The 27,896-nt window shown below is 45.3% G+C and overlaps 1 protein-coding gene across 12 annotated transcripts in view; it reads left to right on the top strand.

Moving 5' to 3' along the window:
• LOC121286919 (unconventional myosin-IXb) overlaps positions 1-27,896 on the top strand; it is a 147,840-nt gene that overhangs the window by 93,476 nt on the left and 26,468 nt on the right. For all 12 annotated transcript variants that reach the window (XM_041204196.1, XM_041204202.1, XM_041204200.1 and 9 more), the window contains 14 exons: positions 1,414-1,524; positions 2,274-2,396; positions 6,342-6,491; positions 9,006-9,172; positions 12,405-13,301; positions 13,915-14,002; positions 17,035-17,141; positions 18,031-18,167; positions 23,864-24,081; positions 24,407-24,514; positions 25,345-25,521; positions 26,595-26,636; positions 27,023-27,134; positions 27,752-27,825. In XM_041204196.1, the coding sequence (XP_041060130.1) occupies positions 1,414-1,524; positions 2,274-2,396; positions 6,342-6,491; positions 9,006-9,172; positions 12,405-13,301; positions 13,915-14,002; positions 17,035-17,141; positions 18,031-18,167; positions 23,864-24,081; positions 24,407-24,514; positions 25,345-25,521; positions 26,595-26,636; positions 27,023-27,134; positions 27,752-27,825 (2,511 nt within the window). The remainder of the gene's footprint in view (positions 1-1,413; positions 1,525-2,273; positions 2,397-6,341; positions 6,492-9,005; positions 9,173-12,404; positions 13,302-13,914; positions 14,003-17,034; positions 17,142-18,030; positions 18,168-23,863; positions 24,082-24,406; positions 24,515-25,344; positions 25,522-26,594; positions 26,637-27,022; positions 27,135-27,751; positions 27,826-27,896) is intronic.

Genomic DNA, 27,896 nt, shown 5'->3' with positions numbered 1-27,896 from the left:
TGACCTGTCCCCACCAGTACTGTACTCCAGTGTTATACAGTGACAGACCTGTCCCCACCAGTACTGTACCCCAGTTTTATACAGTGACTGACCTGTCCCCACCAGTACTGTACCCCAGTGTTATACAGTGACAGACCTGTCCCCACCAGTACTGTAGCCCAGTGTTATACAGTGACAGACCTGTCCCCACCAGTACTGTACCCCAGTGTTATACAGTGACAGACCTGTCCCCACCAGTACTGTACCCCAGTGTTATAAAGTGACAGACCTGTCCCCACCAGTACTGTACCCCAGTGTTATACAGTGACAGACCTGTCCCTACCAGTAATGTACCCCAGTGTTATACAATGACAGACCTGGCCCCACCAGTACTGTACCCCAGTGTTATACAGTGACAGACCTGTCTCCACCAGTACTGTACCCCAGTTTTATACAGTGACTGACCTGTCCCCACCAGTACTGTACCCCAGTGTTATACAGTGACAGACCTGTCCCCTCCAGTACTGTACTCCAGTGTTATACAGTGACAGACCTGTCCCCACCAGTACTGTACCCCAGTTTTATACAGTGACAGACCTGTCCCCACCAGTACTGTACCCCAGTTTTATACAGTGACTGACCTGTCCCCACCAGTACTGTACCCCAGTGTTATACAGTGACAGACCTGTCCCCACCAGTACTGTACCCCAGTGTTATACAGTGACAGACCTGTCCCCAGCAGTACTGTACCCCAGTGTTATACAGTGACAGACCTGTCCCCACCAGTACTGTAGCCCAGTGTTATACAGTGACAGACCTGTCCCCACCAGTACTGTAGCCCAGTGTTATACAGTGACAGACCTGTCCCCACCAGTACTGTACCCCAGTTTTATACAGTGACAGACCTGTCCCCACCAGTACTGTACCCCAGTGTTATACAGTGACAGACCTGTCCCCACCAGTACTGTAGCCCAGTGTTATACAGTGACAGACCTGTCCCCACCAGTACTGTAGCCCAGTGTTATACAGTGACAGACCTGTCCCCACCAGTACTGTAGCCCAGTGTTATACAGTGACAGACCTGTCCCCACCAGTACTGGACCCAGTGTTATGCTATGGGTCTATCACTGTATCAGTACTGTGTCCCAGTGCTTTCTAGATGAACATTCTCTCTCTAGACTGGTTCCACAAAGTTCAGGAGGAGACAATCTTAAAAGTTCTTTTGGTATTTGAGAGAAACTTTAATTTCACCCAGACCCTGTTGCCTGCACTGAATACCAGTGAAGAAACTCTATAACCAGAGAGTTAATCAGATCATGGCACCAGTGTGTTCCATTGAAATTCTCTTCGTGACTGTGGTGCTCAGTCATGCCACAGGCACATCTGGTACTTTCTCTTGTCTGGTCACCATCTGTCTGTCTCTCTCTCTCTCAGTTGGAGCTGTGTTTTGATGATGAGCTGGTGCTGCAGCAGCTGAAGTACACGGGAATGCTCGAGACAGTTCGCATCCGCCGCTCTGGGTACAGCGCCAAATACACCTTCCAGGTATGGGCAAGGGCGCAGAGGGGCGAGGGCGACTTGACCATGAGGAAGGGGTTTAGACAGTCCAGGTAGTCTCATGTGCTCCTTTCTGTAACACCTTTTCCCCTTGAATCTGTACCCCGGTGAGCATGACCCTGGACTACAACAACAACTTGCACGTTGGTAGTGCCATTAATGGAACAATATGTTCCAATGCACTTTACAGGTGCGTTATAGAATAAAATTTGACACCAGCCATGTAAGGAGATATTAGGACAGGTGACCAGAACCTTGGTCAAGGAGATCTGATCTAAGGAGCGTCTTAAAGGAGCAGAGAAAGACAAAGAGATGTGGGAAAGGAATTCCAGAGCTTAGGCCCTTAGCACCCGAAGGCATAGCTCCTGCTGGGTGAGCAATTAAATTCGGGGATGCTCACGGGGCCAGAATTGGAGGAGCATCGAGATTTGGACTGAAGGAATTTACAGTGGTTGGAGGGCGACACCATGGAGGGATTTGAAAATGAGGATGAGAATTTTAAAATCAAGATGTAGCTTAACCGAGAATCAATATAGATCAGCAAGCAGAGGAGTGATAGATGAACGGGTTTGGTGCGAGCTCGAAAATGGGCAGCAGAGTTTTGAAAGACCTCAAGTTTATGGAGGGCAAAACCATGGAGGCAAGAGGTTCGTTGGGATAATACCCCACAGAGAGAGAGAGAGAGAGCCCTGAGTCACTGTGCAGTGTGATGTTAATCTTGCCCTTTTGTGTTCCAGGAATTCATGGATCAGTTCCGAGTTTTGCTACCTAAGAATGCTGAACCAGTGCAGGAATTGATTGATGCCTTATTCAACAAGCTGGAACTAGACAGGAACAACTGTCAGATTGGGAAAACCAAGGTACCGATCAACTAGTCTGGCCTCAACTGGTAGAGTATTGACAACATGGTCTAGAAATAAGTTCTAGGTGAGGGGCAGGAGGTTTAGGGGGGATATGAGGAAAAACTTTTTTACCCAGAGGGTGGTGACGGTCTGGAATGCGCTGCCTGGGAGCATGGTGGAGGCGGGTTGCCTCACATCCTTTTAAAAGTACCTGGATGAGTACTTGGCACGTCATAACATTCAAGGCTATGGGCCAAGTGCTGGTAAATGGGATTAGGTAGGTAGGTCAGGTGTTTCTCATGTGTCGGTGCAGACTTGATGAGCCGAAGGGCCTCTTCTGCACTGTGTGATTCTGTGAAATGCAATGTAACAGTTATCATCAATCTTGTCCTTTACCAGGTTATGGTCAATATTGGCATGGGGAATTAGGTGTTTCAGTCATTTGGGGTCCTCAATGTAAGTGTCCCACCTAGTGGCTAGGAAGGGTAGTGGAGCTTCTCAATTTCCTTAGCGAATCCAACTGCATCCTGATTAACAACATTCCAGAAAAGAAATGACAGTAATCCTGTAAAAAAAAAAACACCCTGAGAGTTCAGTGGGAAACTAACGTGTATCATCCGTAACAGTCACACCTAGCACAAAGGAAGATGGTTATGGTTGCTGGAGGTCAATTATCTTGGTCCCAGGACATCACTGCAGGAGTTCCTCAGGTTAGTGTCCTAGGCCCAACCATCTTCAGCTGCTTCATCAATGACCTTCCTTCCATCATAAGGTCAGAAGTGGGGATGTTTGCTGATGATTGCACAACGTTCAGCACCATTCGTGACTCCTCAGATACTGAAGCAGTCCATGTGCAAATGCAGCAAAACTTGGACAACATTCAGGCTTGGGCTGATAAGTGGCAAGTAACGTTCACACCACACGCATCCTTGGGGGTTATCATTGACCAGAAACTGAACTGGACTAACCATATAAATACTGTGGCTATATCCAGGCTTGGGCTGACAAGTGGCAAGGTGTTGAGGGTAGTATATTAGCATGGAAAGAGGATTGACTAACTAATAGAAGACAGAGAGTTGGGATAAGGGGGGCATTTCTGGAATGGCGACCTGTAACTAATGGAGTGCCACAATTATTTACAACATGTATTAATAACTTGGATGAGGGAAGTGAATGTAGTGTCACTAAATTTGCGGATGATACAAAAATAGGTGGGAAGGCAAGTGGAGAGGGTGACACAAGGAGTCTACAGAGGGATATAGACAGGTTAGGTGAGTGGGCAAAAACTTGTCAGATGAAATATAATGTGGGAAAATGTGAGGTTATGTGCTTTGGCAGGAAGAATAGAGGAGCTGAATATTATTTAAATGGAGAAAGACTGCCGAAAGTTACAGCACAGAGGGATTTGGAAGTCCTTGTGCATGAATCCCAAAATACTAACATACAAGTTCAACAGGTAATAGGGAAGGCAAATGGAATGTTGGACTTTATTTCAAAGGGAATGGAGTATAAAAATAGGGAAGTCTTGCTAAAACTATGCAAGGCACTAGTTAGACCACACCTAGAATACTGTGAACAGTTTTGGTCCCCTTATCTAAAGAAAGATATATTGGCATTGGAGGCAGTCCAGAAAAGATTCACTAGGTTAGTCCTGGGTAAGGAGGGATTTTCTTATGAGGAGAGGGTGAGTAGGTTGGGCTTGTACTCATTCGAGTTTAGAAGAATGAGAGGCAACCTTATTGATACATTTAAGATTCTTAGGGCAAATGCTGTGGGATTGTTTCCCTTTGTGGGAGAGTCTAGGACCAGAGGGCATAATCTCAGAGTAAGGGGTCGTCCATTTAAAACAGAGATGAGGTGGAATTTCTTCTGCGGGTAGCTAATCTGTGGAATTCTTTACCACAGAGGGCTGTAGAGGCTGGGTTGTTAAATATATTCAGGGTGGAGATAAACAGATTTTTAATTAGTAAGGGAATCAAGGGTTATGGGGAAAAGGCAGGAAAGTGGAGTTGAGGATTATCAGGTCAGCCATGATCTCATTGAATGGCGGAACAGACTCGATGGTCCAAATGGCCTACTTTTGCTCCTACATTTTATGGTCTTATGGTCTAAGTAACATTTGAGCCACACAAGTGCCAGGCAATGGCCATCTCCAACAAGAGAGAATCTAGCCATCGCCCCATGACATTTAATGGCATTAACATCACTGAATCCCCGACTATCAACATCCTGGGGGTTACCATTGATCAGAAACTGAACTGGATTAGCCATATAAATACCGTGGCTACAAGAGCAGGTCAGAAGCTAGGTATCCTGCGATGAGTAACTCACCTCCTGACTCCCCAAAGCCTGTCCACAATCTACAAGGCGCAAGTCAGGATTTTCTGTTGAAGGGTCATGAGGACTCGCAACGTCAACTCTTTTCTTCTCCGCCGATGCTGCCAGACCTGCTGAGTTTTTCCAGGTAATTCTGTTTTTGTGTGTGATGAAATACTCTCCACTTGCCTGGCTGAGTGCAGCTCCAACAATACTCCAGAAGCTCGGCACCATTCAGGACAAAGCAGCCCGCTTGATTGGCTTTTAAAAAAATTCATTCAGGGGTGTGGGCTTCACTGGCTGGGCCAGCATTTATTGGTCACCCCTAATTGCCTTGAGAAGGTGGTGGTGAGCTGCCTTCTTGAACCCCTGCTGTCCGTGAGGTGTAGGTACACCCACAGTGCTGTTAGTGAGGGACCCAGTGACAGTGAAGGAACAGTGATATATTTCCAGGTCAGGATGGTGAGTGACTTGGAGGGGAACTTGGAGGTGGTGGTGTTCCAATGTATCTACTGCCCTTGTCCTTCTAGATGGCAGAGGTTGTGAGTTTGGAAATATATCGCCATTCCTTCACTGTTGCTGAGTCAAAATCCTGAAACTCCCTCCCTAACAGCACTGTGGGTGTACCTACACCACATGGACTGCAGCGGTTCAAGAAGGCAGCTCATCACCACCTTCTCAAGGACAGTTAGGGATGGGCAATAAATGCTGGCCCAGCCAACAACACCCATATCTTGTGATTAAATGAAAATGAGATCACTGCACAGAAAGCAGGAGTTCCAGCTGATTTCCTTCTTCCACATCCCCAGATTCTCAGTGATCTTGCAGAGCCATGAACAGATCCCACTGATATTCCAGACCCTCCGTATGATCTGCAGGATCATTCTGTTCTGTTTCCCTCATTTGTTTTTCTATTCTTTCACGAGATGTGGGCTTTGCTGGCTAGACCAGCATTTATTCCCCATTCCTAGTTGCCCTTGAGAAGGTGGCAGTGAGCTGCCTTCTTGAAGCACTGCAGTCCATATAATATAGGTACAACCACAGTGCTGGTAGGGAGGGAGTTCCAGGTTTTGGACCCAGCGTTGGTGGTGGGGGGAGTGAATGTTTGTGGATGCGGCGCTGATCAAGTGGGGCTACTTTATCCGGCATGGTGCCAAGATTCTTGAGTGTTGTTGGAACTGTACTTATCCAGGCAAGCGGGGAATGTCCCATCACACTCCGGGCTTATGCCTTGTAGATGGTGGACAGGCTTTGGAGAGTCAGGAGGTGAGTTATTCACCACATAATTCCAGTCTCTGGCTCGCTCTTGTAGCCACAACATTGATATGGCTGGTCCAGTTGGAGGTCTAATTCAGACAAGGACAGAATCAGTTGAGTCCACACAGTCTGGTTTAACAGCCTCCAGCACCTGCTATCGGTGAAAGATGGAAAGAGGACAGACAGCAAATGGACTCTTGAAGGAATTCAGCAAAAGCGAGGGCTCCTCAGGAGAGGGGTTTTGGGGTAAAACCCCCAACACCAACCAATTGTTTCATCCCAACTGAGTCAGATTTGGCTGAGGCCCAATAAACATTAATCCATCTTGATGCTGTGTGTTAAGGTCGTTGTGATTCGTATTATTGTCTATCCAACTCCACCCCCACCCAGGTTTTCATGAAGGAAACGGAACGTCAGAAGCTGCAGGATATTTTACATAGGGAAGTGATCCGGAAAATCTTGCTCCTGCAGACATGGTTCCGGGCAATTCTGGAAAGGAGAAGATTCCTGAAGATGAGGCAAGCTACAATCACCATTCAGGTGCGTGAGCCCCATCAAACAGCTTGTTATTTGTTCAACAGTTAACGGAAGGTGACTGGAAGTGTTGCATGGGATAAAATTAGTAGCCACATGAAAAAATATGAGTTGATAAGGAAGAGCCAGCATGGATTTCTAAAGGGGAAATCATGTTTAACTAGTTTGCTGGAGTTTTTTTGAAAAGGTAACGGAAAAGGTTGATGAGGGTAATGCTGTTGTTGTGGTGCACATGGACTTTCAAAAGGCATTTAATACACTGCCACACAACAGACTTGTGAGATAAGTTATTGCTCATGGAATAAAAGGGACAGTAGCAACGTGGATACAAAATTGGCTGAAAAATAGGAAGCAGAGAGTAATGGTCAATGGATATTTTTCAGGCTGGAAGGTTTGTAGTGGAGTTTCCCAGGGGTTGGTATTGGGACCCTTGCTTTTCTTGATATATATTAATGATATAGATCTTGGTGTGCAGGGGACAATTTTAAAGTTTGCAGGTGATACAAAGCTTGGGAGTGTTGTGAACTGCGAGGAGGACAATGTGGAACTTCAAGAGGACATGGACAAGTTGGTGGAGTGGACAGATAGGTGGCAGGTGACGTTCAATGAGGAGAAGTGTGAGGTGTTGCATTTTGGTAGGAAGAACATGGACAGATAATATAAAATAAGGGGTGAAATTTTGAAGAGGGTGCAGGAGCAGAAAAACCTGGGTGTATATGTGCATTGATCATTGAAGGTGGCAGGACAGGTGGAGAGAGCAGCTAATAAAGAATATAGTGTCCTGGGCTTTATTAATAGGGGCATAGAGTACAAGAGCAAGGAGGTTATGCTGAGTTTATATAAGACACTTGTTAGATCTCAGCTAGAGTATTGTGTACAGTTCTGGGCGCCACATTATAGGAAGGATGTGAACACATTGAAGAGAATGCAGAAGAGGTTTACAAGAATGATCCCAGGGATGAGAAACTTCAGCTATGAGGATGGATTGGAGAGGTTGGGATTGTTCTCCTTGGAGAGAAGAAGGCTAAGAGGAGATTTGATAGAGATGTTCAAAATCATGAGGGGGCTGGACAGAGTAGATCGGGAAAAGCTGTTCCTGCTCATGAAAGGATCAAGGACAAGAGGGGGCAGATTTAAAGTGATTTGCAAAAGAAGCAAGTGTGATGCAAGAAAAGACTTTTTCACACAACGATTGATTCAGGTTTAGAATGCACTGTCTGGATGTGTGGTTGAACAGGTACAATCGAGGCATTCAGGAGGGCATTAGGTGTTTATTTGAATAGAAACAATGTCCAGCGGTATGGGAAAAAGGCAGAAGAATGGCACTAAGTCATAATGCTCATTTGGAGGGTTGGTGCAAACATGATGGGCTGAATGGCCTCCTTCTGTGCTGTTAAAATTCTGTGATTTTTGTGATTCAAAGTCTGTATAACGGTAGTCAATGCACTCTCCAAACAATCAAACACTGGGAAGCTTTACAACTTTTTGAGGATCACTCACTGTGTAACTGTACAGAGTCACTGTTTATTCAGCAGGGTAAGGATCACTCACTGTGTAACTGTACAGAGTCACTGTTTATTCAGCAGGGTAAGGATCACTCACTGTGTAACTGTACAGAGTCACTGTTTATTCAGCAGGGTAAGGATCACTCAGTGTGTAACTGTACAGAGTCACTGTTTATTCAGCAGGGTAAGGATCACTCACACTGTAACTGTACAGGGTCACTGTTTATTCAGCAGGGTAAGGATCACTCACTGTGTAACTGTACAGAGTCACTGTTTATTCAGGGTAAGGATCACTCACATTAACTGTACAGAGTCACTATTTATTCAGCAGGGTAAGGATCACTCAGTGTGTAACTGTACAGAGTCATTGTTTATTCAGCAGGGTAAGGATCACTCAGTGTGTAACTGTACAGAGTCACTGTTTATTCAGCAGGGTAAGGATCACTCAGTGTGTAACTGTACAAAGTCACTGTTTATTCAGCAGGGTAAGGATCACTCACTGTGTAACTGTACAGAGTCACTGTTTATTCAGCAGGGTAAGGATCACTCACACTAACTGTACAGGGTCACTGTTTATTCAGCAGGGTAAGGATCACTCACTGTGTAACTGTACAGAGTCACTGTTTATTCAGGGTAAGGATCACTCACATTAACTGTACAGAGTCACTGTTTATTCAGCAGGGTAAGGATCACTCAGTGTGTAACTGTACAGAGTCATTGTTTATTCAGCAGGGTAAGGATCACTCACTGTGTAACTGTACAGAGTCACTGTTTATTCAGCAGGGTAAGGATCACTCACTGTGTAACTGTACAGAGTCACTGTTTATTTAGCATGGTAAGGATCACTCACTGTGTAACTGTACAGAGTCACTGTTTATTCAGGGTAAGGATCACTCACTGTGTAACTGTGCAGTGTCATTGTTTATTCAGGGTAAGGGCCACTCACTGTGTAACTGTACAGAGTCACTGTTTATTCAGGGTAAGGATCACTCACATGACTGATCTCTTTCTCCAGGCATACTGTCGCTCATACCTTGTGAGGTTGGCCTTACAAAGACGCAGCGCAGCGACTCTGATCCAGTTGGTGTGGAGGGGATATGTGCAAAGACAAGCATATAAGAAGCAGATCCATGCGATTGCATTGTGCCAGGCTGCAAGTCGCAGGTACCTGGCACGTAAAAGGTAATTGTTGGGACAGGGTTAATAAAACCCCTCACTCGAGTTGTTCCAGATTCAAGTGGTTGGCAATTGTGGCCTGAACTCTCACTTCTAGGGGTTTCTGATCTGCCTCAGGTACTGTATGCAAAATCCTCATTTTCATTTGTCAATCTCCAGCCCCTTCAGTCTAATGAGAACAGGAGGGGGCCTTTCAGCACCTTCAGCCTCTTTCTACTATTCAGTTAGATCATGAGTGAACTGTATCTTAAAATCCATTTACTTGCCTGGGCTGCATCTCCCTCTACACTCTTACCTAGCAGCAAAACTCTATCAATCTCCATTTGAAATAGTCAGTTAACAACCCCCAGCCTCAGCAGCTTTTTGGATGGAGAGAATTCCAGACTCCCGCTCCCCTTTTGTGTGAAGAAGTGCTTCCTGACATCACCCCTGAACGATCTGGTTCTAATTTTAAAGTTATGGCTCCTTGTGTGGATTCGTCCCCCCATTTACCCTTCCTGCCTCTGCAGACACTTCCAGTTCACGCTGCATTTCCATTCCCTCAGGCTTGCTGTGCACTCCCCCTGCCTCTCCAGCCACCTTCATGGGCACAGCCTTCAGCTGTCTTGGGCCCATATTCTGGAATACTAGTCCTCCAGCTCCTTCTCTTCTTCAGAATCCATCTCTTGGACTGCCTGTGACCACTGCCCCCACCGTTTCCTCTGTCCAATTTTGTTCTCTGACCTGTTGTGTTGATTTACTGCACAATCCTAGCTGCTGTTAAGCTTCTTCAATTGACTCACCAAGTTTACTGATCACCTTTTAACCTCCACCGGCTTCGTAAGAGCATAGGAAATAGGAGCAGGAGTTGGCCATTCGAGCCTGGTCTGACATTCAATGAGATCATGGCTGATCATCTACTTCAACATCATTTTCCTGCACTAACCTGATATTGTTTGACGTTTTTAATATGTAGAAACCTATCGATCTCAGTCTGGAACATACTCAATGACTGAGCTTCCAAAGCCCCCTCGGGGCAGAGAATTCCAAAGATTCACCGCCCCCTGGGTGAAGAAATTCCTCCTCATCTCAGTTCTAAATGGCCTGCCCCTTATCCTGAGACTGTGTCCCCTGATTCTTGACCCCCAGGGGAAATATCCTTCCTGCATCTACCCTGTCGAGCCCTGTAAGAATTTTGTATGTTTGAACAAGATAACCTCTCATTCTTCTAAACTCCAGAGAATAAAGGCCCAGTCTATTTAATATTTCCTCATAGGACAATCCCTCCATCCCAAGAATTAGTTTGGTGAACCTTTGTTGCACTCCCTCTATGGCAAGTATATCTTTCCTTAGGTAAGGAGACCAAAGCTGCACACTCTGGGTGTGGTCTCGCCAAGGCTCTATATAATTGCTGTAAGACATCTTTACTCCTATACTCAAATCCTCTTATAATAAAGGCTAACATAATTGCTTGCTGTACCTGCATGTTAGCTTTCAGTGACTCATGAACAAGTCCCTTTTAAGTTCAACATTTCCCAGCCTCTCTCCATTTAAGAAATACTCCTGTATTTCTGTTTTTCCTATCAAAGTGGATAATCTCACACGTCTCCACATTGTATCCCATCTGCCAAATTTTTGCCCACTCGCTCAGCCTCTCCAAATCCCCTTGAAGCTTCTTTGCATCCTCCTCACAACTCATTCTTCCACCTAGCTTTGTGTCATCTGCAAACTTGGAAACATTATATTTAATTCCCATATCCAAATCAATGGTATCAGTTATGATTAGCTGGGGCCCAAGCACTGATCCTTGCAATACCCCACTAGTTACAGCTGAAAAGCACACATTTATTCCTACTCTGTTTTCTGCCTGTTAACCAGTTCTCAATCCATGCCAGTTTATTCCCCCCAATCCAAGTGCTCTAATTTTGTTTACTAGCATCTTGTAACCTTATAAAAATCTAAATATACCACATCCACTGGTTCTCCTTTATCTATTCAGCTAGTTACATCCTCAAAAAAAACTCCAGCTTTGTTAAACATGATTTCTCTTTCATAAATCCATGTTTGGCTCTGCCCAATCCTACCATTATTTTCTAAGTATCCTGTTATCACATCCTTTATTATAGATTCTAACATTCTCCCTACTGCTGATGCTTCCAAATCTCCAGAGGTGTGGTGAGAGTGAATGTCCTTGACATCAAGGTAACATTTGACCAAATGTAGCATCAAGGAGCCCCAGCTAAATTCAAGTCAATGGAAATTTTTTGGGGGGGCGGTGGAGTGGGAGGAAAACTCTCCACCACTTAGCACAAAGGAAGATGGTTGTGGTTGTTGGAGGCCAATCATCTCAGACACTACAGGTGTTCCTCAGGGTAGTGACCTAGGCCCAACCATCTTTAGCTGCTTCATCAATGACCTTCCCTCCATCATAAGGTCAGAAGCGGGTCTGTTCACTGATGACTGCACAATGTTCACCATTTGTGACTCCTCAGGTACTCAAGCAGTCCATGTCCAAATGCAGTAAGACCTGGACAATATCCAGGCTTGGGCTGACAAGTGGCAAGTAACATTCATGCTGCAGTAGTGCCAGGCAATGACCATCTCCAACAAGAGAGAATCTAACCATGTCCTCTGGCATTACCATCACTGAATTCCCCCATTATCAACATCCTGGGTGTTACCATTGACCAGAAACTGAACAGAACTAGCCACATAAATACTGTGGCTGAGCAGGTCAGAGGCTAGGAATCCTGTGACAAGTAACTCACCTCCTGACTCCCCAAATCCTGTCCTCCATCTACAAGGCACAAGTCAAGAGTGTGATGGAATTCTTGGGACTGAACTCTAGTGCAGTACTGAGGGAGTGCTGCACTATTGGAGTGTTATCTTTCAGAAAAGGTTTTAAACAGGCTCCATCTGTCCTTGGGTAGATGTGAAAGATCCCATGGCACTATTTGAAGAAGAACAGTGAGGTTCTCCTCGGCGTCCTGGGACCAATCTTTATTCCTCAACCAACGCCGCTAAAACAGATTATCTGAACATAATCACATTACTGTTTGTGCAATCTTGCTCTGCACAAATTGGCTGCCACGTTTCCAACATTACAACAGTGACTACATTTCAAAAAGGACTTTGTAGACTGTAAAAGTATTTTGGGATATCCCATGGTTGTGAAAGGCACTATAGAAATGTACATTTGTTCCTACTTTACCCTTTGCACCATCTTAATACCCTCTTCCGGTGTTTTTTTTGGCTGCAGAGTCCGTTTGATACGTGAGGAGCAGCGGAAAGCTCGGGAAGAAGCTGAACACAGAGAGTGTGAGATGCAGGCCAAGGAGAGGCAGCGAGATTCCGTCCAATCCCAGTCTGTAACTGACCAGGACGCTAAGGTGGTCAAAGGGATCGAGTCCTCCCTAGAAGTGCCACCATCAATGGATAGTGTCAGCTTGGGAGAGTCACAGGCACCCCAGGGAAATATCATCACCTCACCCCAGAAACCCTCACCAGAAGGCACGGAGAGGTCAAGCTCATATCGGGAGAAACGAGAGAATCGGCGGATGCGTGGTTTAGAGCACGACAAATTCCAGAGACAACTGGCATCACCGACCCCTCAGACTGAGCCCTCACTGCCCCCTGCACTTGACTGGCCAGGTAACACACTCGAGATTGTGGAAAAGATGGCGCAGAATGCCAGCACTAAGTCCAAGGGAGAGGTCAAGGGGCAGCAGGACAATCGAAGACCTTTAGGAAACGAGCAGGCAGAGAATGCCACGTGCCCAGAGAGGACGAGTGTGGAATGGGACAAGCAGGTGGACAGGGATTCGGTCAATAACAGTGAAATGGAGAAGGCAGCAGGAGAGCAGAGCAAAAATAAGCCGACAACACCTCGGCTGAAGAGGCCAAAAAGTCTTCAGTTGATCACTGGTGAGACTGTGCTGCCAACGAAGGCGCAAGCTGCTGGTGGCGACGTAAACAGTGGTCAAATACCTGGAGAAGGCCAGGATAGTGAGGATGTGGCACAGGGAGCCATCCACCGGTATAATGACCAAGCAAAACTGAGAAGTAAGGCGGAGAAGTGGAAAGATAAGCGGCATCATGAGGTCACTAGCCCGGTGACAGAGAAGAAACAAAATCATCCTCCACTGGCTAACACAAAGTAAGAATCAAACATGCAGCCTCCAGGTGCCTCAGGCCTGGGAGGGAGGGTCGGGCCTGGGTAGTGAGGGAATGGGTTGGACTGACTCTGAGCTAGGTAGGGGTGGCGGGGGTCAAGCCCAAGGCTTTCTGTGGCTTTGGGTTAGTTGTATGATCACAATCCTGGGTGAGAGGGTGGGTGTGATTTTACAGTGAGGGAAGAAATCCCTAGCTTCCCTCCATTTTGCAGCCACTGTTAATGGTGAAGTGAGTGGACTAGATCAACAGCCAAAAAACCGGTCCCATTTTAATGAATGAAAGTTGTGAGCATCCCTAACAGTGGAGGAGGGAAAGGAAACGAGGATTCAGGCTAGATTCATATCAGTCCTGTGTCTGTCACGTATAACCAGGTATGCTGATGTAAGGAGTATTTTATGAATCTCCTTTTTTTCCCCCTCTCTCTTTCTTCCCCCCTCTTCTCTTATCCTCTCTGTCCCCCACCTTCTCTCTCTTTTCCCCCTCTCTCTCTTCCCCCCCCCCCCGCCCCCCCGCTCCGCTCTCTCTTTTTGCATCCCTCCCCCGGCTCTGTCTTTTGGCTACCCCCTCCCTCCCTCTCTCTCTCTTCCTGACAACAGGAACAAGGAGTTCTCTCCTCAGGAGGAACATTTGCTGCTGAACTCGCCCTATTCTCCGAATGGTGGAGCTGAAACCCCATCGAAAGAGGTAGGTGAGGGTTCCCTCTCCTGCTTGAGTGTGTCAAGTCAATGGTGAGATTGTGATGCAGAAATTACAGAGAGAAATGGATCATCTGCAGAAGATCAATTTAGTTACAAACTGATGGAGTGAGTGGAAATCTGGCATCTCACAGGTTCTATGCTGGGTTGTGGTCCTGAAATATTGGATCAATCTGCACAGCTTAGGCTGAAGCTCCAGAGCTCAGTCACAGAGTGACCCAGAATTTTGGCCACAACTTCTGGTTTTTGGCTCCTTCCCAATTTGTAATTCTACAGTCTTTGCCTTTTTAGGGGTCTTGTTGGTCAGTGAGTGTGTACACACTTTGGCTCAGTGGTTGTGAGCTGGATATGTGCGAACACATGTATGCTGCCCAACACCAGTGTACATTCTTGTGTTCTCATGTACAATCACACAAACACAGGGTCAAGGTGCACACTCTCACTGTGTACACTCACACACTGCATCAATATACACCAGGACTGGCATTAGTCCCTCACCAGGATCATGCAATCTCTGTTTGCTTTTCCCACTGGATAGGATTGGGAGTTTCAGGAATAGGGGATCAATAGTAAAACCCAGGCTCTGAACATTGGGGCCAATGGACCAAGTGTGCTTTCCTCTCTCTCAACTGTTTTGTATTTACTCCATTGCCCCACACACACATAAGTAAAACAAAGACTTTTCCACATTATTCCTTACAGAAGCTAATTACCTGCCCAAAGGAGCCTCTGGTCACTTTTGGGAACTCTGCTGGAACTCCCTGCAGACTCTCCTCCCCATCCCTGTAGGGCATTTACTGATTTTAACCCAACCCATCTCAATCTCTGAAGTAGGGTGGGGGCTGGTTCCTCTGTGTGCTGCTAGTATGGACCCACTAATGTGGGAACTGGCTTCCCAATGGATGGACCATATAGTTTTGGTGGTGGTGGTGGGTGGGTGGGTTGGGGGGTTTTGGGTACTTGCAGGCGAGGAATAGTAGGGGCAGGTGGGAGAGCTGTACATCTCACTCAGTCTTGGCGCTGTTCATTCTGTTGTGAGTTTTGATAGTTTTACTGCAGATGATCTTTCCTTAAAAGAATTTCTTTCCCTTCTAATTTAGCTCATTCCTCTGATTATGCTTGAATAGCTCCCAGTTGTGGGGCTCTCTCATATCCTTTGGCTGGTGTCAGATCTGGCGTGTGTTTAGAGAGAGTTTGGAGCCTGTCTTGTGGGTTGCCTCAACTATTTACTCTTTGTGAAAATTCTCACTGAGATTGGTGCCATTTCAGGAAAGATCCCAACATCATCAGAATGTGGTTTCATCAGAGGCCTGTGCCACTGTCTTGGTGGGTGCGTAGCCAATGTGGTGGTCCTGTTATACAGGAACCCTGTTCCCCCACCATCCCCCAACACCCCGCCCCGTCCCTATCCTTATCAGCCAGGATTCCTGCTCCTGATCATCTTGCTTTAACTCCAGCTGGAGCATTGTTGGGGAGGAATCACATGGAGAGACTGCAGAAGCTGTGATTGTTCTCCTCATAGCAGAGCAGGCTAAGAGGAGATGAAGAGATGTTCAAAATCATGAAGAGTTTTGATAGATTCATTAAGGAGAGACTGTTTCTAGTGGGAGGAGGGTCGGTGACCAGAGGGACACAAGATTTAAGATGATTGGCAAAAGAACCAGAGGTGACATTCGGAAACAGTTCTTTACACAGCGAGTTGTTGTGATCTGGAAGGCGCTGCCTGAAAGGGTGATGGAAGCAGATTCAATAGGAACTTTCGAAGGGAGTTGGATAAATACTTGAAGGGAAAGAGCTGGCAGATTAGAACTCATTAGATAGCAAAAGAGGCACGACTGGCCAAGTATTTTCCATCTGTGCAGTATCATTCTATAACCCCCCACCCCACCAAAACCCCAGTTTGCACTGGTCTTGGCCTCAGTGCCTCTGGAATAAGGAAGGAGGGAAATCAGCCAGATTCCCACTCCTGGTCACTGTGTGCTGGCTTCTGCTGGAAGCTCCAAGTTTGAGGACAGTATCAGGCAGGATGTGACAGCGTCAGACAGGATATGACATTCTCTGCCAATGCTCTGGGCTCACTTAAGGAATGTGGCCTCTTGGGCGATGGTGGTCAGTTTGTGAAGTAATTTCATCAATTTTGCCAAACTCCTCAATTTCAAGTGTCACAGCTGGGCTTTGGAGAACACAGTCTGGGTCTAATCACCTGGAGATACTGGGTCGATTTGATTCAGGGGAGTCTTGAATGACTCAGCCCCTCAGCCATTTTCCTCCTTTACGAATGCACCCCAGCTTGGCAAAGCAGTCATAGGCAGGGCCCTGAGGAAGTGGTCATTGTTGAGGATCCCCAAGGATAGTAATCCCTGACAAGATCACCTCAGCTTTAACCCCCCCCATCTTGAACTTTGACTGCTCACTGAATCTTCTCCACATTCAATGCGCCATCGTCAGTGTTTCTGATCCCAGACAAGACACTGATCATCCTTTTTAACCTTCTTCTTGCAGACGGACAGCCAGTTATCTCCGCTTCTACTAATGTTGGGTTAGTACCAAATGAGGTTCCTTGTGGGCAGGTATAAGATAATCGGGAACCTGCAAAGCAGGTTGAGGTTTAAAAAAAAATGAGAGAGAAGGCAATGAGGGGTCAAGGGACACACTGAGAGGGACGACTGAGAGTAGCTCTGCCTGGGGGTGACCAGCAGCCTGTACAGCTGCCCCTGGAGGGGAGACTCTGGTGAAAAGAAAGCCCCATGTAAGATTATCCTGGCCTCGGCTTTGAGGCTCTGAGATTGCTGCTTTCTATGGAGTGCCACAGCAGCATCCTCCCCCTCACTAACTGGGAAACAATTTATTTAGTTTTTGTTTCATTTAAATCAGAATTTTTAACCCTTACTAGAGTTTTACTTGGACATGATTTCTAACAAGTGCTCTCTCTTCTTTCACTCTCTCATTGTCTTCATTCTCTTCTCCTGTCCTTTGCCTCTCTCTCTGTCTCTTTTTGTTCTCCTCCCTCCCTCTCTTTAGACTCCAACGAATGGACTGCAAGATGGTGACAGAACACCAACAAAGCCAACAGTGCAGAAGAAGACATCGCAGGAACTGGATCCCACACAGACACTTGAATCTCCCAAGTACGTCAGACACTCACTCTAGGAGAGCCCAGGGTCGGATCCCTAATCTGTCCTGGGGTGTCGCAATTTACTCCCAAGTCCCTGGGTGAAACAGGATGTGTTACATCAGTCAGGATTCCTTCCCTGATCCTTGACCACTGATCCAGGCTAGGAAGTGATTATGGGTATCGTGAGATTGTGAGGTGGCAGTGCAGTCCTCTGGAAGTGTATTGCCAAAAGACTCAACACCTTTGGGTTGCGGTGAAGGGTTGATGAGGTGGCACTGAATAAAATGCCTGCTGGGAATGGAGAGAGGGGGAATGCAGCACCTTTTGGAGACAGGCTCCTCTCATGCCATGTACTAGTTCGAGGTGCACTCAGCTCGAGAGAGAGAGCCAACCTCTCCTTTGCTGAGGTGAACAGGAATTGTAATGGGTCAAGTTGTTGGACTGGGAGGATTTGGACTGGGTTGAGGGAGGCAGGGTGGAATTTTCCATTCACACAGGGTGGTGAGATCCCACTGTTGGAGTGAATAAGTGTTGAGATGTTGGCAGGATGTTGGAAGGTTTGTAGATGGGGAGGTGGCAGCTCGGGCCAAGATTGAGTTTTGATCAAACGTAGCCACCATATGTGTCTGGGCGGGCAAGAATTTCCCAGAGCTCTTGACCAGGAACTATTGGTAGGAATGGAGGGTGTGGGACAGTGAGGAGAGAGGCCAATGGTGGGATGGGGAAGGGGAGAACGAGGCGCTGGGGTTTAAGTGAGTGTGAATTGAGCAGTGACAATTCTTATTTGGTGAGACTCTAACACAATATTTGCCCTAACACTTGCTCTGAGCTGTCATGGCTTTTGCTGGATGTCTTCTCACGTTTATGGATGTTCACTCTCTGTCTTCTATGTCCGTGTACAGATCTTTGTACCGTGGTCCATTACGGAGATTTCTCGGGAAGAGACAAGCTGAGAAAAAGTCTTCGAAGGAGCTGTCACAGACGCCGGATGAGATGTCTCCAAACCTGGCTCACGACCCACTGAAGAGCTTCGGAGACAGTGAGTTTCCCCACTTCCTCTGTGTGAAGAGATTTGTCTTCATTTCCTTCCTAGGTCCTTCAGCAATCACATTAAATCTGTAGCAAAGATAAAAGTAAAAGCAGAGAGTAAAAACTGTAAAATAATAGCAGAGCTCCTGAGGAATGGGAAAGGAATGAAGAACAATGTATATTAGGAAAAAGAGGGTAATCAGGAGCAATGTGACCTCCTGACAGCTGACGATGATGATGTTGTCAAAGAAAATGGAAAGCAGTAAATTATAGACCAGTTAGCCTGTTGCTGGGAAATTACTAGAGTCTATAATTAAGGATATAGTGAGTGAACACTTTGAATGTTTTCAGCTGGTCAGAGAAAGCCAGCGTTGATTTGTAAAGGATGGGTCACACCTAACAAACCTGATTGAACTTTTTGAAGCGGTGACTAAAGTAATGTTTATGGATATTATTTATATGGGCTTGATAAAGTTTGCTAATGACGCAAAGATGGGCAGTATTATAAGCGTAAAATTACAAAAGAGATGTTGATCGATTAAGCAAATAGCAAAATTGTGGCAAATGGATTTTAATATCCATTCAATGAATAGATGTTCAATGGACAGAACATGGGACTTTCTAAATGGTGAAAAGCTAGAAACGGAGGCCTAAAGAGACTGAGGGGTCCAGGTACATAGATCATTAAAATGTCATGAACTGGTACAGAAAATAATCAAAAAGGCAAATGGAATGCTGGTCTTTCTATCTAGAGGTCAAGAATACAAGGGGGGAAGAAGTTGTGCTTCAGCTAAACGGAGTAGACCACACCTGGAGTTAATGGGAGCATTTCGGGGCACCACACCTTGGGAAAGATATATTGGTCTTGGAGGGTGTGGGGCATAAACTTACCAGAATGATACCTGGACTCCAAGGGTTAAATTAGAGGGTTGTATTCTCTGGAATTTAGAAGGATAAGGAGTGATTTGATTAAGGTTTCCTAGATATAAGGGGAGCAGATAAAGTGGATAAAGCAAAACTATTTTGGCTGGTTGGGGAGCCTTGGATTAGGGGGCAGAGTCTGAAAATGAGAGTCAGACCTTTCAGGAGTGAGATAAGGAAATACTTCGACACACAAAGGGTGGGAGAAGTTTGAAATTCTCTTCCACAAATGCTGATTGATGCTGGATCAATTAATTTCAAATCTGAAATTGATAGATTTTTGTTAGCCAAAGGTATTAAGAGGTACAGGTGGGTCTGTGGAGTTAGGTCACAGGTCAGAGTCTGAGCAGCTAGGTGCTAAATTGAAAAGCAGAACCTTAAAAGTAATAATCTCTGGTTTATTACCTGAGCCATGAGCCAATTGATGTAGGATAAATAAGATTAGCGCATTAAATGCATGTCTCAAAGATTGGTGTGGGAGAACTGGGTTTTGATTCATGAGGCACTGGCACCAGTACTGGGGAAAGTTGGAGCTATGCCATTGGGACGGTCTTCACCTGAACCGTTCTGGGACCAGTGTTCTGGTGAGTAATATAACTAGGGGGGTAGAGAGGGCCTTGAGCTAAATATTGGGGGCAAGGGATCACATGAGAACAGATGTAGTAAAAGGAAATGACAAGGCCAGGGAGCAAGGTAGAAATAAGGGTAATGGCAATCAAAATGTGTGAAAGCCGATGAGGCCAGAGTTTGAAAAAATAGTAAAAAGACAGAACTGAAGGCTCTGTATCTGGCTGCCTGTAGCATTCATAACTCAATGGATGAATTGTCAGCTCAAATAGAAATAAATATGTTTGACCTGATGGTCATTACAGAGATGTGGCTACAAGGTGACCAAGACTGGGACCTGAATATTCAAGGATACTTGACTCTTCAGAAGGTCAGGAAGTTAGAAAAAGGTGGTGGGGTAGCTCTGTTAATTAAGGAAGATATTAGTACAGTAGTGAGAGACAACCTTAGCTCTAAAGATAAAGATATAGAATCAAAAAAGCAAAATACTGCAAATGCTGGAGATCTGAAATAAAACAAAGTAATGGAAAAACTTAGCAGATCTGGCAGCATCTGTGGAGAGACAAACAAAGTTAACATTTCAAGTCCAATATGACTCTTCTTTAGAACCCCTTCAGAAGATGTAAAATTAGTTTGGTTAAAGAGTGAAGAAGTCAATTGTGGGAGCAGTTTATAAGACCCCCTAATAATAATGATGCTGCATGATGGGGTATACAGGAAGAAATAATGGGGGCTTGTAAGAAAGGCATTGCAATTATCATGGGTGACTTTAATCTACGTAGAGATTGGATAAATCAGATTGGCAAAGAATAGCCTGGAAGATGAGTTCATAGTGTTTTCAGGACAATTTCTTAGAGCAGCACATAGTGCCAACCAGAAAGCAGGTTATATTAGACCTGGTAGTATGCAATGAGATGGGATTAATTAATTACCTCATAGTAAAGGTGCCTTTAGGTAGCAGTGATCATGACATGATTGAACTTTGCTCTCAGTTTGAGGAGAAGTGAGTCTAAGCCTAGTGTTTTAAACTTAAATAAAGGGTATTACAAGGGTTTGAAGACACAGCTGGCTAAAGTGAACTGGGAAATTAGGTTAAGGGATAGGCCTATAGAAATGTAGTGGCAGAATTTAGGGAGATATTCCATAATGTTCCACAAAGATACATTCCAGTGAGAAAGAAAGACCCTAGGAGAAGAACGCACTATCTGTGGCTAAATAAGGAAGTGGAAGGTAGCATCAAATTGAAAGAAAAAGTGCACAATTCTGTGAAGATTATTGGCAAGACAGAAGATTGGAGAGAACTTAAAAATCAGCAAACAACGACTAAAAAGGTAATAAGGAGGGAGAAATTAGAGTATGAGAGAAAACAAGCTAGAAATATAAAAACAGGTAGTAAGAATCACAGAATCTCACAGTGCAGAAGAGGCCCTTTGGCCCATCGAGTCTGCACTGACACGTAAGAAACACCTGACCTACCTACCTAATCCCATTTACCAGCACTTGGCCCATAGCCTTTCTACAAATTTCTATAGAGTTTCTACAAATATTTTAACAATAAAAAGAATAACTCAATCATGGGTTCTGTGGAGAGTGGGTCTGGGGAATTAATGATGTGAAATAAGGAAATTCTGATACATTGGACAGTTATTTTGCATCTCACTTCACTGTAGGAGATACAAATCATATCTCAGGAGGTGAAAGGCAGGGAGGAACTTAAAACAATTACAATTGCCAGGGAAAACTATTAGAACTAAATGCTAACAAGCCACCAGGACCTGATGGACTTCATCCTAGGGCCTTAAAAAAAGCAGCAGTAGATTCATGGTTTTAATTTTCTAAAATTCCCTAGATTCTGGAAACACCCCACCAGATTGGAAAATAGTGAATGTAACTCCTCTATTCAAGAAAGGAAGGAGACAGAAAGCAGTAAACTACAAGCCAGTTAGCTTAACATCTGTCATAGGCAAAATGCTAGAATCTATTATTATGAAGTTATAGCAGAGCGCTTAGAAAATCTCAGTGCAATAAGGCAATGTCAACATGGTTTTGTGAAAGGGAAATTATGGTTGACTAATTTATTTGAGCTCTTAGAGGAAGTAACAAGTAACATGGATAAAGGGGAACCTGTAGATGTGTTGCACTTGGATTTCCAGAAGGTATTTATTAGGTGCCATGTCAAAGCTTACTGTGTAAAATAAGAGTTCATGGTTTGGGGTAACATACTCCATGGATAAGAGAATTGGCTAATTAACAGGAAGCAGAGAGTAGGGAAAAATGGGTCATTTTCAGTTTGGCAAGATGTAGTGAGTGGAGTGCCACATGGATCAGTGCTGGGGCCTCAATTATTTACAATTTATATCAATGACTTGGATGAAGGGACCAAATGTATGGTCGCTAAATTTGCTGATGACATAAAGGTGGATAGGAAAATGTGATGAAGACATTGAGTCTAGAAAGGGATTTAGATAGGTTAAATGAGTGGGCAAAATAATGTCAGATGGAGTATAATATGAGAAAATGTGAGGTTGTTCACTTTGGCAGGAAAAATAGAAAAGCAGCATATTATTTAAATGGAGAAAGATTGCAAAACTGTGGTACAGCAGGACCTGGGTGTCCTGGTACATGAATCAGGAAGAAAAGTTAGAATGCAGGTACAGCAAGTGATTAGGATGGCAAATGGAATGCTGTTTATTGCAAGGAGAATGAAATATAAAAGTAGGAATGTTTTGCTACAATCGTAAAGGGCATTGATGAGACCACATCTGGAGTACTGTGTACTGTTTTGTTCTCCTTATTTAAGAAAGAATACATTGGCATTAATAGCAGTTCAGTGAGGTTCACTCAACTGATATGTGGGATGGGAGTTTATCTTATGAGGAAAGGTTGGACAGGCTGGGCCTGTATCCATTGGAGTTTAGAAGATTGAGAGCTGATCTTATTGAGACATATAAGATCTTGAGGGGATTTGACAGGGTGGATGCTGAAAGGAGGTTTTCCCTTGGGGAAGAGATGAGAACTAGGACACAGTTTAAAAGTAAGAGGTCTCCCCCTTAATACAGAGATGAGGGAATTTTTTTTCCCTCAAAGGTTCGTTAGTCTGTAGAATTCCCTTCCCCAGAGAGCAGTGGAAGCTGCGTCATTGTGGATTTTTAAGGCTGAGATAGTTTCTTGATTGACAAGGAAGTCGAAGAGTATAGGGGGTGGACAGGAAAGTGGATTTGAGGCCACAGTCAGATCAGCCATGATCTTATCAAATGGCAGCGCAGGCTTGATGGGCTGAATGGCCTACTCCTAATTCGTATGTTCATATGTATCAGCCATGATCTCACTGAATGGCAGAACTGTCTCGAGGAGCGAAATCACCTCCTTTTCCCATATTCCTATAACTTCTGGTTAGCGATGTATTTCCTAAAGGAAACCGTTTCTCCTTATTTACTTCATCAAAACTCCTCCTAAATTTGAACGCCTCTATTAAATCTTCTTCTTAACCTTCTCTGCTCTAAGGAGAAGAATCCCAGCTTCTCCGTCTCTCCACATTAACTGAAGTCCCTCATTCCTGGTACCATTCTAATAAATCTTTTCTGTTCTCTCTCCAAGAGCCTGACATCCTTTCTAAAATGTGATTTGTGAAAGTTTAACATTATCTCCTTGTTTTGAATTCACTGCACTGTTTTGCAAAGCCAAGTATCACAAGCATTTAGTAAACAAACTTATTAAAGGCTCCTTCACGTTAGCCTCACTCCATCCAGTGTCCATGTCTGATTATTCTGTCATGGAGGCCCCTCCCCACACCCACCACAGATCCCTTACTAAAGATCCTTCTCTTTTCCCCCTCCCTCTATCTGTGCTCTTAAAATCTCCCACCCCCTCAGCAGATCTCCTTCTGACCATCCTATGACTCCTGAGTCTGTCCCCTGAATCTGCTCCAGAACAGGAAGTGAAATTCACGTGGGCAATATTTCCCCAAACACAGCAGTGACCTGGTGTGGGGAACTTGGAAACTTGGAGTTTCCTCCTAGCAGTGCACCCAGATCCTTGAGGTGCTGGTTTGGGGTGGTGGGTACGATGGTTACTTTGGCTGTGCCTGTGGTGATTCTCATTCACCCCAGTAGCTCATTAGCCAAGTCCTAAGCAGTTGCTGACGGGGAAGCATTTCTTCCCTGGTGTGTTCCTGGGGCTGAAATGTTGCTGGTTAAATAGCCGCTTTTCTCTTTGCAGAAGTGGAGTTGGGGAAATCTGCCACTTTCCCCATGGCTCATTCCGCTCACTACCCATACCTAGACCCGGCCAAAGAACACACAACAAAAGTGAAACGAAGCCGCAGTATTAAAATCAGTAACGCTACCACCGTGTCTGAGCAGTGGGGCGCTCACTTGGGCCGTAAAATCACCAACGCCAACGAACTGAAAAATCTGGATGAGTTTCTCCTGAACAAGGTGAGCCGTGGATTGTTGATGACCAACCAATAGCAGCTTGACCCTCCTCCCAATCCTATCGTTTGACTACCTCTTCATCTCTCACTGTAGCTTGTTCAGTCTTTAGTTTGTAGTCACTCATCCTTTCAACAATTTCTCATTCTCTCTATCCCCCTATCACTTCCTTCTCTCCTAGCATGTTTAATTCCACTTTCTTCCCACACGCTCTCTTACTCTCTCTCTCCCCCCCATCTCTCCATGCCTGCTCTCCCTCTGTCTCTGCCCGTCTGTCCTCTCTCTGATTTTATCAGTGATTGATGATTTCCCTGCATTATTTCATTTCCAGGTGAATGACCTCAGTTCCCAAACTTTCCAGGAATCAAAAATAGAGACTTTATTCATCAGGGTGACTGAGAAATTCCGACTGACCCTCAAAAGCATGTACCCTGTCCACGTGAGTATAATCTGCTGACCTCTTTAAGGGGGCTATGTCATCACTGCAGCTGTGGGTGAACATGTGGTATGGCTTCCACACACACATACTCTCACTGGGGTACAGGTTCCATACACACAGATTCTCACTGGGGTACAGGACCCATGCACACTGATTCTCACTGGGGTACGGGTCCACACACACTGACCCTCACTGGGGTACAGGTCCCACGCACACTGACCCTCACTGGGGTACAGGTCCCACGCACACTGACTCTCACTGGGGTACAGGTCCCACGCACACTGACTCTCACTGGGGTACGGGACCCACGCACACTGACTCTCACTGGGGTATGGGACCCACGCACACTGACCCTCACTGGGGTACGGGACCCACGCACACTGACCCTCACTGGGGTACGGGACCCACGCACACTGACTCTCACTGGGTTACAGGACCTACGCACACTGACTTCACTGGGGTACAGGACCCACGCACACTGACCCTCACTGGGGTAGGGGTCCCACGCACACTGACTCTCACTGGGCTACAAATTTCATACGCACTTGCAGGTCATCCAGCCCCTCACTGCCTTCACTTGCCTAATTTCTGAACCTAGATAGTGAATATTGACGGTTATCACAGCTGAGACTGTTCCTTTCATCCTGTTGGCTGAGCCTAACACACATGCTCTCGAGTTGGGTGTTCGATGTTCAGATCAGTACAGGCCAGGGACTGAACCTGGGACCTTTTGGTCTGTTGGACTGGTGAGTTCTGTAGCAATGAATTCAACCTGCTCACAGCTTCCCTTTCCTTCTTTCACCCCCTGCTTTGTTTTACTAACTCTGTAGAATGGACAAACGCATGTGAGCTACAAGGACCTAATGCGGAATTATCAGCTTCTCCTGACCAGATTAGTTGGTGAGAGGCAGAAGACTGAGGTCCAGTTCGTTCTCAACCTCTTCCAGTCCTTGCTGGATGAGTTTGCCCGAGGTTATTCCAAGAAGGAGGAGATGGAGACGCTTAAGGTAATTCTGGGCAGCACACTTTAGAAAGGGTGTCAAGGACTTGGAGTGGATACAGAGGGAATTTTCTGGAATGGCACCAGGAATGAGGTTATTTGTAGAGAAACTGGGATTGTTCGTCTTGGGGCAGAGAAGGTTAGGGGGAGATTTAATCGAGGGTTCAAAATCACAAAGGGTTTTGATAAAGTAAATGAGGAGAAACTGTTTCCAGTGGCAGGGGGGTAGGTAACCAGAAGGACACAAATTTCAGATAATTAGTTAAAGAATCAGAGGTGAGGGTGGGGGTGAGGATTTTTTGTTACATGGCAAGTTGTTGTCATCTTGAACGTGCTGCCTGAAAGATGGGTGGAAACAGATTGGATAATAACTTTCAAAACAGGTTGGATAAATTCTTGAAGGGAAAATTTGCAGGAAAAAGCAGGGGAGTGGGACTAACTGTATAGTTCTTTCAGAGCCAGCACAGGTGTGATGGGCCAAATGGCCACCTCCTGTGCCATAATGTTCTATGTTTCGGTCTATGTTGGGTGTGGTGGTGGTGACATGACACAGCCGTGGATGTGTTTGAGTGTAGGAGCCCATCCCCCACTGCTCCTCCTCTCCATTTGTGATGGGCTCCCTTGATTTTAGGAGACTGAGAGGTGATCCAATTGGCATGTTTTAAATATAAAGGGATTCAACAGGGTAGGCGGTGAGAAAACTATTTCCTCTGAAGGAAGTCCAGAACAACAGGGTATAACCACTGTTCCGAAGTGATGTCAAGAAGCACTCCTTCACAAAAAAGGGAGTGGAAATCTGGAATCCCTCTCCCAAAAAGGCTGTGGATGCCAGGGTTAAATGAGTTTTTGAAACTAAGGCACTACGATCTTTTTGGCTAAGGACAGCAGGGATATGGGACAAAGGTAGATCAGTGGATTTGAAGCATGGATCTCATTAAATGGTGAAACAGGCTCATGGGCTTGAATGACCTCCTTCTGTTCCTAATGTTTCTAGCGTTCTCGTTCTTCCCTCAGGAGAGGGAGAGCACTAGCCATCTTGTACTGTTTGACCTACTGTCTTTGCCTCTTTCCCTTTAACAGCCAACAAAAGCCCGGAAGAAGAGGAGGAAACGGAACCAAATTGTAAGTATTGGATCACAAAGTCCACTTTCTGTTCCCCTTCAAGACTGGTTTCTATCATAAGATCTATCTCATCAGTCTTGGCTCAGCAGTAGCATGTTGTCTGAGATGGGTATTTATACAAATTTAATTTAGAGGCATCAGCAACGGGAGAGCCCCTCATACTCTGAGGAGTAGAACAAAGTTCATCAGGATACTAATCCCAAAGCCCAATTTACTCACAGCAAAGTCCAATAAATGGAATGAGATGGTCATCTGATATAGGTGTATGACTGCGTCTGTTTGTTGGGGCTTGTATGAACCACTCCCGAGACTGCTATTGGTTGCTCTTGGGGGATGCTCCTTTGTTTATTGATGGTTTGTGATTTGATTAAATTTGAACTTTTCAGAAGGAAGAGCACTTTGGCCATATGTTCCGTAGCTACCAGGTGAACATCCGTCAGTCTTGTGAGCAGTGTTCCTCCTACATCTGGCCCATGGAGAAGGTCTTGCTCTGTTGCAGTAAGTACCCAATGAATAAGGGCTTTGGCCTAGATGTTAACTCTTCAGTTAATCCTGGCACTGAGGAGTCAGCTCTCCAGTTCAGCCTGTGCTGAGCAGGGGAGGGGTTTATCATTTATCCACAACACATGTCGGACATTGCTAGGCATGAGCAAAGTATTGATTGCATATGGGGATACCACTATTCCTGACCAGAATGGAGCTGATTGGGTGATTCCCCTGTCTTTCACACCTGGAGCCTGCACTGCTGTAAGTGACTGGGAATGTTTTGCATTGTGTAACTATCCTCCACTCACTGCATTTTGCTAGTGAAATAATCCTGCTTTTATTGGGAGATTTTGCTGTAGTTCTGGTCATGAGTTTAAACACTCCATTTGGAGTCATTTGGACAAATTAAAACAATTCCTGCCACCTCATTAGATGATGCAGTAGTGCCAATATTCGCTTAGAATAATATTTCTGTTGTGAGGAAGATTGGAATGAGTTGATTGAAAGTTTGTTTCATTCCCAACAGAGCTGCCATTGCATGGGAAGAGTTCTTTGGGACTTGCTACTTTTTGTCTGGTCACTATTCGTGATCAAAAAAGCTAAACTGTCTGTTTCCTTTCTGTTCCTAGCCTGCAAAATGACATGTCACAAGAAGTGCCTAATGAAGATCCAGTATCCCTGCCAATCAAGCTGCAACAAAAAGGTGAGATATTTAAATTGGGTAAATGGGCCAGCTGGTGTGGTGCAGAGACTGTCTGCACTTGCTGAATTGAT

The sequence above is a fragment of the Carcharodon carcharias genome, chromosome 14 (assembly GCF_017639515.1).
Source record: "Carcharodon carcharias isolate sCarCar2 chromosome 14, sCarCar2.pri, whole genome shotgun sequence".
In the NCBI taxonomy this organism is placed as follows: Eukaryota; Metazoa; Chordata; class Chondrichthyes; order Lamniformes; family Lamnidae; genus Carcharodon; species Carcharodon carcharias.
This window is presented reverse-complemented; position numbering and strand designations above follow the sequence as displayed.